Source organism: Centropristis striata, chromosome 8 (assembly GCF_030273125.1).
Source record: "Centropristis striata isolate RG_2023a ecotype Rhode Island chromosome 8, C.striata_1.0, whole genome shotgun sequence".
NCBI classification, from domain to species: Eukaryota; Metazoa; Chordata; class Actinopteri; order Perciformes; family Serranidae; genus Centropristis; species Centropristis striata.
Genome location: NC_081524.1, coordinates 21,017,421 through 21,029,861, shown reverse-complemented (window position 1 = coordinate 21,029,861; position 12,441 = coordinate 21,017,421). Strand labels below are relative to the sequence as shown.

At 36.3% G+C, this 12,441-nt stretch overlaps 1 protein-coding gene across 1 annotated transcript; it reads right to left on the bottom strand.

The window, feature by feature from the left end:
- Window positions 1–617: 617 nt before the first annotated feature.
- Window positions 618–4,400, bottom strand: LOC131976071 (leucine-rich repeat-containing protein 72). The gene is made up of 7 exons (XM_059338966.1): window positions 4,355–4,400; window positions 4,180–4,253; window positions 3,999–4,068; window positions 3,824–3,905; window positions 2,427–2,540; window positions 2,175–2,264; window positions 618–1,277 (listed from the first exon to the last, which is right to left on the bottom strand). Exons 1-7 carry the CDS (start codon window positions 4,367–4,369, stop codon window positions 1,177–1,179), a joined length of 546 nt encoding a protein of 181 aa, XP_059194949.1. The 5' UTR covers window positions 4,370–4,400; the 3' UTR covers window positions 618–1,176.
- Between the last annotated feature and the right edge of the window lie 8,041 nt (window positions 4,401–12,441).

Below are 12,441 nucleotides of genomic sequence, written 5' to 3'. Positions count from 1 at the left end.
TGGATTAGTTAAATACTGAAGCAAATTTGACATGAGAATTGTTGTCCGCAGCTTCTTTTTTCTACTATTTCTTCACAGATTTATGGATGATTGACATACAGAGCAAGGTTATGATAGTTTTGGATTTTTCATTAGTTTTATATTCAGTTTGTTTTAATTCGTTTTAAGAGTGAGTTTGCTAGTTTCAATTAGTTTAGATTTTTTGGAAAATGCTTAGTTTTAGATTTGATTAGTTTTAGTGTTAGTTTTAGTTTTTTTGTAATGGGGTATTTGTTGGGTGCCAGATTTAAAAAAGTCACAATAAATGTTCCTTTATTTCCTTTGTCTGATCCATCTCGGCCCCAATAAGTTTATTAAGTCATAAAACCAGATGGATGAAATAGATTTCATATCAACCAAAAAGGTTTAAGTATGAAAAAAGTTGACAAAGACGAAAACGAAGGACATTTTCACTATAATTCGAGTTAGTTTTGTACAGTTTGTTAGTTATCGTTATTTTAAAAGCTCTAGTTTTTATTTCTATTTCAGTTGACAATTTTTTTTTTTTCAATTCTAGTTTTCGTTATTTCGTTACTGTAATCTTGATACAGATACAGATATATATATATATATATATATATATATATATATAATGTTTCTTTTTTTTAATCAAATTTGAAATGAAATGATGAAGGCACTTGCAAATGATAAGGTAGTACAAAATGTTTACCGTACTTTGGTGTTTCATTTTTAGCCTCTTATTCCTAAGGAAGATCTTTGGTCGCTAACAATGAGAATAAATGTTTAAATTTAAATCTAAACTAAGAAATTAATCAGGTTTGAATTGAGATCAGACACTAAGTTTGATATTTAGTCTGCTGATCTAAAGATGAAACCATACAATGCATATTTGGATGGATGGGAAAAGCAACACTGAATGGAAATATTTTTGACTCTTTCAGCCCATAAATAAATCATAAACAGTTACTGATTGGTTTGGGTTACACTTAAACAAATTGCTCCTAAATTTAAACCGTCGACTGTACTAAACAGACCTAGATGTGTTTTATATAGATTACCCTGAGTAAGCAGAATGTTAAAAAAGTGTTTTGACTGATCATTGAAGGGTATTTTGAGCAGATCAGAGTTATTATTACACTGCAAACACATCTTTGCACTGTGATAACTGGAAATGTTTCAGCTTGTTGCCCGTCTGCAGAAGGCCACAGACTGGAGGACACGATGGCGCTCCTGGCTGTAAATCTGGATGGACCTCCTCCTCTCCACTGTCTTCACCTCTAACAACAGAAAAAGGTAAAGAATGCACTCCAGGGGCTGGATTTACAAAGCATTCTTTTTTTTTAAAAAAAGCTTCATAAGTGCCACTTTTTTCTTAGCTTTGCTCTTAAGACAAAATTTAAGATTTGGTTTTCATAAAGAAATTCTTATCTTTTCTTTATTTTTTTTCTTAACTTTCTTCTTAAGTTTTTTCCTAAGATAAAGCTTGAGAACAAATGAGATTCTTGAAAACAAAGTTTTTAGATTTCTACTGATATTTCTTCACAACTTTAAGAGAAGCCCTCAGCAGTCTGAAAACAGCTACAGTGAAAAGGAAAGTCTTGATTTGTATTTACTTTACAAATTTGTATGACATTCATTTGATTTCTTTAATATTTAGTTTAGCTCTAGATGATATGTTGACAAATTTTGTTCTTTGAAGTTGGTCAGAGTAGTTTTTTTGTGAATGTATCACATAAATCTTATTCTGGCAGTTGACATATAATTGAAATGTCCTTTCAGTACGTTACATGTCGGCCTATTCCTAGATTACACTACAATGTACTCTTAATAAATCACGGAGGCAGTTGTTGTATTTGATACTACTTAATTAATTAATTAATATGAACATATTATTTAAGTAGGCCAAGTTACTGAAACCATGCAAGTCATCTTAAGTAAAAAAAATCTAAGAACGTCCTAAATGAGAAAACTAAGAAGTTCCTAAGACGTACGACAATTCTTAAGAAAACAGTGGTGAATAGCATTTAAGAACATTCATAGGAACATCCTAACATCCTTTTCTTAAGTTTTATCTTAAGAACACTTTTGTGTATCTGGCCCCTGATCTTCATGGGAAAAAAATCTTGTGTGTAGCACTTTGAGGCTTTGCTAGACAGATATGCATGAGATCTTACCTTTTACATCTAAAACCTGGATAGAAGGCAAGCAGTGGATCACATGCAGTCGATACCCGGGTTCATGGGAGATGGGATTGAGGAAAAAAGCTGCAAAGAAGCCCCTTACTTTTAAAAAGAATCCAACAAATATCTAGTCTAAGTAAAGTCTCAGTCTGCTGTGTAATCTTGTGGATTTCGCTGGGTTTTATAAGAATAAACACAGACTGCCTGAGGCTCGAGATGTCGTCTTTACGAGTTTTAATCACTCACTGGCAGTTTGGAGCTGCTGCATCCTCCTGAGCTCGTGCATGGTGTCCTCCAGACCTCTGATCTGGTTGTTGTGGAGGAAAAGAAGTCGGAGGCAGGTCAGATGGTTTAAGGCTCCTGTATGAGAGATAAATTCAGAGTGTCTTCTTATTGTTTATCAAGGGAAAGTGAAGAGAACTTCTATTCAAAACTGGAGTGGTTTTTGCATTTATTTAGCTGCAAAAAATTATTACTGGTCTCACTGTTTGTGGGTTAAAGGAGCATTAAGGGCTTTACTGCACATCTCTCGAAAACAATCATAACTTGCACTTGCTGTCTGTAGTTGCAATTTTGTCTGAAAAAATAACAAAATTAAACTTAAAACAAACTTAATCAAAATGCCACTGATGCAACATGGGCGTGTGGTGTACGCAGGCAAAGAAGGTGAAGTCCATGCATGGCTGTGAGTTCCAAAAGGTTTATTTTATCCATAAAATATTTTATCCATAGCAAACAAAAAGAACAAAGAAACATGGCTCCTGCTGCCTCTCTTCGTAGAGGTAAAAAAAAAAAAACCATAGGCCCACCCAGGTGCATGACGGCCCTCTGCCTACCCACCTGCCTATATAACATCAGGCGCCCACGGTGCCAACCCAAATTCCATAAAACACAAAAATAATATGTAAACTAAATATGCTAAACAATAATGATGATTAAACTAAATAATTAACTAGCTAAACAAAATATCAAAATAAACAAACGTCTAGAATAATCAACGATACTCATTGTTATTAATAAACTAAACAGACAACTAAATACTAACAAGAACTAAATAGCTCCAACACTGTCCTTAATAAAACAGTGTGAAAATAAATTGTAAAAACCATAAATCGACCCCAGTTTTTGTGCCATCTACAGGCGCACCTCAATACATTAGAATATGATGGAAAAGTCCATCTCCAGTAGTTGAAGTCAAACAGCCCTAACCAAGTATTGAGTCATATAGATGACATATTTTTCAGAGGCCAACATTTCCATATCAAACATACTTTTTAAAATTGGTCTTTTGTGATATTAAACATTTTTTAAGATACTGAATATTAGTTCTTCATTAAATGGAAGCGATAATCATTATAATTAGAAGAAATTAAATAAATTAAGACATGAAATGTTTCATTCTGTGTGTAATGGATCTATATAATGTACTATTTCCACTTTTTGAATTGAATTACTGACATAAATAAACATTCTTTGATATTCTAATTTATTGAGATGCACCTGTATAAAGGAAAAAAAATCTTTAACCCCCAGGATTGAAGTCGATGTCTCTGTCTATGGATTCCAACCAGAATGCCCTTTTAATTTCATCACATTTTTCACATTATCTTCACACAGAGAGCATACTGTAACTGAAAACTTACCAGAAATAGACTTGATGTTATTATTGTGGAGGTAAAGTTCAGTCAAGCAGCAGTTGAGTGAACGACAGCTGAGCTCTCTGATCTGAAATTATTACATCTTATATTACATAAGAATGAATTTGTCTCAATTTTAACTTTAAAAATCATTTTGTTGCAGAAATACATGCAGCTTTACCTTGTTGTTATTCAGCCACAGCGTCCTCAGAAAGTGAAATCTTGATAAGTCAGGGACGCTGGTGAGTTTTCTGTTCAACAAAATAGCTAAAATTTTAATCTCTAAACATTTAAAAAAATAATTGTAGCAGTGTGAATCTCAACAGATATATTTATTTTCAATGCAGAAAAAAGTTTCTTACTTTTTGGGCAGGCTGAGTTGGCAAACATCAATGTTCCTCCTTATTCCAGACTTCTGAAGAGACTCCTTAATGTCCTGATTTTAGGGTATGAGAAGAAAAAAAATACAGATTAAAATAACAAGAGTTATGTATTAATGTATCTTTTATAATCAGGGACAAAGATAAAGCTGTCTACCTCAGCCACCTCCATTGTCTGTCACCTTTGCATTGCACACCTGTTGCCAGGAAACTCAAATCAAAACAAACCAGAAATAATTCTTCTCTTGTATTTGAAAAAATATATATATTTAAATATAAGTTGATTTGTCTACCATGCATGGATTGTGGTAGATTAATTATTCTTCTTGTTAAATGTAAGTACAGATGAGTGATTAAGTCTGCATAATTTATCTGCAGGGAAGGAAAATGTCCAACAGAGGGCAGTGTTTCACCAAAATTAACAAGCAAACAAAGTCATTTTAGTTTTTAGGTTTATTGTGATTTCTGATAATGTGGAATGGATGCCCTGAATAATTTCTCTTTGCATTAAAGTCAACCAGCTAAATTCACTGATTTAACCAGACACAGGAATATAAATTACTAGAAAACACAATAATAACAGGAGTGAATGAGACCCAGCCCTCCATCCTTTGTATGTTTTTATTGGGATCTTTTCTAAATTCTGTAGCCTCCGTGACCTCTCTGTCTTGGCTTTCTTCCAGGTGTTGTGCATTCCTTTTGTTCCCCTCCTGTCGACCCCCGCCACACCTCCCATTACTGCATGTGGGCGCTTCCTGATCACGCACACACACCCGCCATGCTGCTTGTCAATACGCTATTAACCCAGCCACCTTTCATTTCCCATGAGGGTTAGGGGCAACCGAACTCCGGCTGCCGAGTCTCCGGCTGCTGAGGGCACAAAAGACGAAGCCTATCATGTTCACTCTCCTGCATTCATTTGACCCCCGGTCCCACAAGAGGCTCGGAGGGGCGTCGAAGTGTTACTAGTCTGCTGAGAAAGAGCTCGCCATGTTGTCCTTTATTCTCTGTCGGAAGTGGAGTGAATGAGCCTCTGCTGCTTCTGTTTGAGGACAAACAAAAGAGAGGAAACGACAACAGAAACTGTGAAGTTTAATGACAGACTGAGGAGATTCACAAGTACTCATGAACTTAACTACCTGGCCAAAAGTATGTGGACAGCTACATTTTACATCATACCTAAACAATGAAATTGGTTATTTGCCAATGTTTTTACTTGACATTTTTAAACAGTTTCACGGTCACAGTATTATTCTTTTGTTTTACTAAAACATCCATCCACTCCTACCTCCTCTCTGTGCGGACTTTGTTGCTCTTTACATGACATAACCTGACCTTCTCCTTTGCTCCTGTCATAATTACTACAACCAAGAGAGGTTGCCGCCAAAAAACAAGCATTTATTTGGGTCATAATAACATGCTCGCACATATAACCTGGTCTTGCAAAGCCAGATCTATCCCCTAAACTTTACATCTTCATACCTAAACAACAAACTGGGTTGTTTGCTGATGACTACAAAAATTACATTTAAGTCATTTTTACTTTAAAGTCAAAGTCAAATTTATTTATATAGCGCATTTACAGATGGCTGAGCCGCACCAAAGTGCAATAAAATACAGAATTGACAAAGGTAAAAAGAAACAAACAAAAAACTAAACAAAATTAAATTTAAAATAAATTAAAAGAAGATGGGACCATTTTAAAAGCACCGTGGGATTACTAGTGGACACTATTCCCTAGCACTTGCCGGAGGAAAAAAATCTTAATTGAAGGCAAGAGAAAAGAGGTGGGTTTTTAAGTGGGATTTAGACATTTTATTTTATTACTTGACATTTTGAAACAGTCACACGGTCACAGTTGACTCCTGTGTCAATCTTTTGTTTTATTTGAACATCCATCCACCCGACCTCCTCTCTGTGCAGACTTTTTTGCTCTTTATACTACTTGAGCCGACCTTCTTCTTTGCTCCTGTCATAGTTACTACGACCACGAGAGGTTGCCGCCAAAAACAAGCATTAATATGAGTTGTAATAAGCTGTTTACACATAAAACCTGGTCTTGCAGAGCCAGATCTATCTACACAGGGCTGTGTCAGAAAGGTCTGGCTGCACCTTTTGCTTCTTTTATCGGTTGCACAAATGTTCCTCTGGCTTGCTTATATTTCTTTAAACGAATTACATTCGTCTTGGGTGGTGCTAAGCCAAGGATGCAGTGATGGAGCCTTTGCAAAAGAGATTGCAGAGATACTCGAAGCAGACTGAGAATGACGTTTGAGGACGGGACCAATGGCAGGTGAGTCAGACTACAGCCTCAATTCAGAGGCCTGGATCATAGTCTGCATCCTACTTCATCCCAAAGGTGTTGAAGTTAAGGTCAAGTTCCTCCTTACCAAACTGGGGAAATCATTGCTATATGGAGCAGGTTTTATTGCACTGAGGCCGTTTGAAGCAGAAAAAGGCCAAACACAAGAAATAGCCAGACCAAAAGCATACAAATGTGTCTGTTTGTTCACAGTTTTTTCCGTCGTGCATCACTGATTGTAACTTTTTCCTCTTTATTTTCTCTCCCTCCTCCTCTCCGCCAGTTAATACATTAGTTTTTTCCTTAATTTCATTCTTCCCCTCTGCCTTATTTATTGCTTAGTTTCTTTCCTTCCTACCTTCATGTTTTCCAAATTTCTTTTTTTGTTTCCAAATTATTTCTGTTTTCTTCCTAATTTCAAATCTTGAAAGTAACCAAAATTGGGGGCGTGACATTTTAAACTGACTGTAAAACTAAAGTCTGCCTTTCTTCATAATCACTCCTTTAAGGGTCCCATATTGTAAAAGGGATTTCTGTGGCTTTTACCGATTATAAAGCAAACTGTGAAAGTATCAAAACACTCACACAAAATGCACATGGTCCGTATTCAGTAACTTTTGTAATACTACAATGTCAAAACCATACTATAATTACAGTCATTCCCTGGCTGCAATGATGGTGCAGAGATGCTGAGAGTGCAGATGTGGAAGACCCAGAAACACTGACCAATATACAGGTATATTTGAACAGACAGTTTGATAAAAATCACTTGTTTTTTTAACATAAAAGCATGTAAAGGTGTTCTATAAAACCTCAAAATATATAGCCAGAAAATTAGCATAATATTCCCCCTTTAAACACTTACATTTTTTTGCATACATTCTTTGCAAGTATTTGTGCACTTTTTAGCAGTGACATTTAACTCTGGCATTGCTAAACTTGACTTTTCCTCCACCACTGATTAAAACGATAACCTTTCACTCTGGAGAAGAAAGCCTTGTCCTCAGGCCTTCTCCGCTCTCCACTCTGAAAAGGGACCACAGCCCTAAAAAAACGTGCTTGTGTGATAATAAAAGCAAGTGATCTGCGTATCAGCTTTCATTCACATGAGCAACAATTAGTGTCTCTGCGCGACGCCTCTTTTCAAATCAGTAAGACGAGCCTGGATTGAAATGCTCCCCACAAAAGTAATTACACCTCTCCTTGTTTTGCGCAGAGGACACACAAAGACTGCAGTTAGTCTGGGCACTCGAATCATTAGACGTGTAACTGACAGGGATTGAGAAGCAGGCAGAGGGAGGATGGCACAGACAGACAGCAAATTACACACAGACAATATCGGCTTTCATTCTGGAATTAAAGGAGAGAGAGAGAGACAAGTCACAACGTGGAGAAGACCCAACATGAGAAAGTAACCAAAAGGTAAAACATGAGTTTGTGCCTGAAATCATCAGCTGTGTACACACGTGTGATTAATGCTCCGCCACTGCTGATTAATGAGCAGCTGTGGGCCGGATCAGGGTCAGATGATGTTTGCAATAATAGCTGTAATTTGTCTGACACTCAGGAAAACACATCAAATGCCAGAGAGAGCCCAGATTTTAATAATTTCAGAGAGTCAGCAAAACTGCTGCTCAGCAATTGATCATGTGGGCTTTTCTGCATCTAGGCAGCTTTGAGTTGATTTATTAAAAGTAGGTAACATATTAATAAAATACTATTATTGTCCCTGATGTTTTCATAGTCCAGCTAACTTTATTAAAATGAAAACAGGCATTCGGTGTCTGACAAAGCAAATTAGAAAACTGGCAAATATAGTGATAAAACAGACAATCATTCGTATTTTGCAACATTTTCAACCATGTTTATTGAACATATGTCCTCACATAATAGTCAGAGCAAACTTTTTTCCATGTGCACGAGAGAAGTTGTTAAACGTTGATACATCTGGCTTTAAATAAGCAGACATATTCACCCGTTTCAAATGTTTTCAGACGATTGAATGGAGGTTATCAGCCCATAAGTATAGGCAAATGGAGGCCTGCTCCACCTGCTGGCAGGTTCAGAAGGTTGTTCTCAGCCCATTCAATGACCACTCGCTGAAAACAAACTACGCGACAAAAAACTTCTCTAAGGTTAGGGCAAAAAACTACCTGGTTTGTTGTTTTACAAGATAGTTTTCAAAGTAACATAAATGCATGTATGAATAAATGTGGCAGTTAAGGCGTTACGAGGATGACACGAGCAGCGGAAGAGACATATTTACGTTGGTCACATAAAATCGTGATGCATGGACATTTACTGACGTTACTTAAAATAACATCATTGACTTCTGTTTTTAACATGGGACACCAACCCTGGTTTCTTTGACCCATCCACCTCCACTCGCTCCCACAATAAAAGCAACATTTTTTACTCTTTTTACTCCGTTTCCTTGCTTCCCCCATTGATTTCACACTGTGAAGTCACTCTGTCATGTCACTTCAATCTTGGCGTTGGCCATAATTACTATGGCCAGTAGACGGCGCCATTAAATAACACACATTAATATGTCAACTCATTTATTGGGATGATAACGACCTACTGGCCTACCAGCAGGTGAAGGAAACCACTATCACCCATACTTATTGGCTTATGACAGCTGATAACGGCCAATTTATCGTCTGGCTCCATTAGAATCGGGTGACTTATTGCTATCTGTCGTCTGAGAAACAACATGCGGACTGAGAAGTTACCGTGTGTGATCATGTACCCAAATTTCATTAAGAAATACGGGAATAATTAAATGTTTTTATTATTATTTAATTCTTTCTTCCCTCCTTCTTCAGCTGATCTGAAAACTGACCGAGAGACAACACAACAGTACTTTTATTCGCCATACAAAACAGCACAAAAAGTATTTGGTCTTTTTCGCATGTGTGCGGAGTGGTTGACATGCAGAATTTCACTGAAATGTTTCTGAAATTTAGAATGACAATATTGTAGATCAGAGTGTTAAAGTATGATCCAGCGTCACAAGAAGCATGTAGAAAAGTTTATCAGCCTTCTCAATGATTTTCCAAGGTGCTGCATGAGTGTGTGTGTGTGTGTGTGTGTGAAGAAGCACACGACTGCACACACACTTTCACTCTCTCACACCTTACAGAGCAGCTGCGGCTTTGATTTGTACTCTAGAGAGGGAAGGAACATTTAATTTCCCCTCAAATTAAACTAATTAATGCAGAGATTGAAACAAGTAGGAACATTCCGGTCACAGCAACACAGCTACCGCCGTGAAGGGCTACTTAAGATTTTATATGAAAGCCAGAAGGATGGGAAAAGTGATACAAACCAAACATACTGTAAACAAACAAAACTCTGCTTTCCATGGTGAAAACAACATGCAATAAACTACAAATACAATCCAAGAACAGCAGGAGTCACTAAAAGCAAAGTCTGTTTATAAGCCACGCAGCATCATAACAGTTTACTGCAAATATTAACTTCAAAGCTTGTTTATCAAAATGAACAACAACACATATTTTATGAAAGAAATCTTGCTTTATTGATGTTTGGGAAGATGGATATCAGCTGCCAAATGTGGAAACATTTAGATCCAGAACTTTGTTGTTATTTTTGAATAAAGATTGTTATTCAGTAGGATTGAAATATGTGAATGTACAGTAGCTTCAAAACACTTTTTTTCTGTGATTTTATCTTTTTGGACATAATGATGTAAAATTACATTCCTGCTTAATTTAAAAAGTAGAAGCTGCTGTATTTAGACAACCTAAATATACCAAAACAGACTATTTATGTTTTCTTTTACAGCCTGTAGGAACTTACTCCTTTAAGTTGCCATTCATATTTCACTAAATAGATTCAGATATTACAATAATAAATATGTTAAGGCAGAATTAATCTGCAGTGAAGGATGGGTGTGTCTAAAAAAATTCTCAAGTAACCTAATTACAGCTTTATCCACCCAGAAACATGTACTTAAAGTGTCAAAAGTAGTCAAAAATATCATGCAGTTAAATGTTCCCAGCCAGTGTTTTTTTTACTATTGTATCTAATGTTTTTGGATGAATGTGTATGATGTTTTTTAATTCTCTAAATATTTAAAGTCCTTTTTATACTGTTTGGTGGTTTAATCTACAGCAATGCATCATATTGTATAACATCATTATATGTTAGCTGTCCTGTGACAAAAATGTATCTCTAAAGAGTCAGAAACAGCTGTTTTCAGCGTTGTCGATGCATTTTCCACCAGTTTATTGACTTTAGGAAGTAGGAAAGTTTTTGCAACACATAAAGGAATACTTCATGCTTTATTTTAGCAGAAAAAAACATTATGCGGTACCCCAGAAGGGTATAAACCTGTCAGATAAATGAGTGAATAAATGATGAAAAAGGAGAATATTTTTCCTTCGAGACTTCGTGGAGTCGCATTAAATGGAAATACTTGGTGCACTGTGAAAACAACAAGAAAAACAATGGAAAGAAGTCCAAAACTGTATTTTATCCCTGATGAAATCTGGTATCCACGTGTTAATGTGCCAATTACTCAGGCATGTAATCCCATCATAATCATCATCATCATCATCATCATCATCATGGATATAAATCTCTGCAGCATCCAGCACCAAATATTACAGTTTTTCTCAGTTGCTTTGGTGCATTTCTCACATCACTATTGACATTTGCACAACAGTTAATGCATTTCTCAAAACAATTAGTACAAACTGCAAAACCTAGTTGATAACCTGTAAAAGCGTGTCACTTGCTCAAAATGGATAGCTCATTCCTCAAAGCAAGTATTCATGTCAATGAAAGTGTCAGTGACATCAAGATGAAAAGTCCTGACACCATGTTTATGAACAAGATAGTCAAATGTCTCTGTCATGTTTTCATTATGACAGTTTACTATGGAAATGTTTTCAATGCAAAAAAGTCAGATATTGGTGATGCTACCTGAAAATGCTCAAAACAGCACTATATACTATTTACACAGCCGTTTGAAAACTACAATAAAGTTACACATTACTGTATTTAGTGAGGTAACTGAGTACAACACACTTGTTTATTTATGTTTCACATTTTTATTACATATGCTCTTTTCAATTCTAATTTGTTTGCAGCATTGTGCAAAAGAAAAAAACCCTTATTTACAACAAACATAAAGTCCCTTTGGGTATAGCTGTCACAGTCCAGTGTCACAGTGTTGTAGAAATGGTCCGCACTATGTCCTGCTTGGTTCATATATGTTGTAAAGTGTTTATGGGTTTATGGATTCAGCTCTGAGTGATTGTAGAGAAGTGGCTTATCATTGGTTCAACTAATGCTTCACACAGCCCTTCTCATCAGTGAAAGCTGAGCTTCACCTGAGAGAAATTATTCGATTTAGGAGACATTTTCAGTAAAAAATAAAGATTTTCAAAAATGTTCAAAAATTTGCTTGACAGATTTTGACAACTAGTTCAACATTTTTGAATGTAAGGACTCAAGCAATTACATGAGAACTATTAGTTTCATATGGGATGACTATTCAACATTCACAAGTTAGTAATTTTGACTGACATGACATAAGCAAATGATAATGTTATAAAACAGCAGAGAGGTGTATGAAAGCAATTGATGACTGTCTAAAAGCATTTGTAATGTGTAAGGAATGAGAAACTGCTACTATGATGAGAACAAATGACTAAATGGTGTGGAGGTTGAACGATATGTTGTGCAAATGTTAGTAGTGATGTGAGAAATGCACCAAAGTGACTGAGAAAAACTGTAAACCCTCAACAGTAAAATCAGTGGGCGGGGTCATAATACGAGCGTACATCTGTGTCGACCAATCACAGCCTCGCAGCGGAGACGCACCTGAGAAGCTGCCAAAGCGCGAGGCGGTCCGGCTGTATAAAGCCCGGCTCTCACACGCCTGTCACCCAGCATCAGTCTCCTCTCAG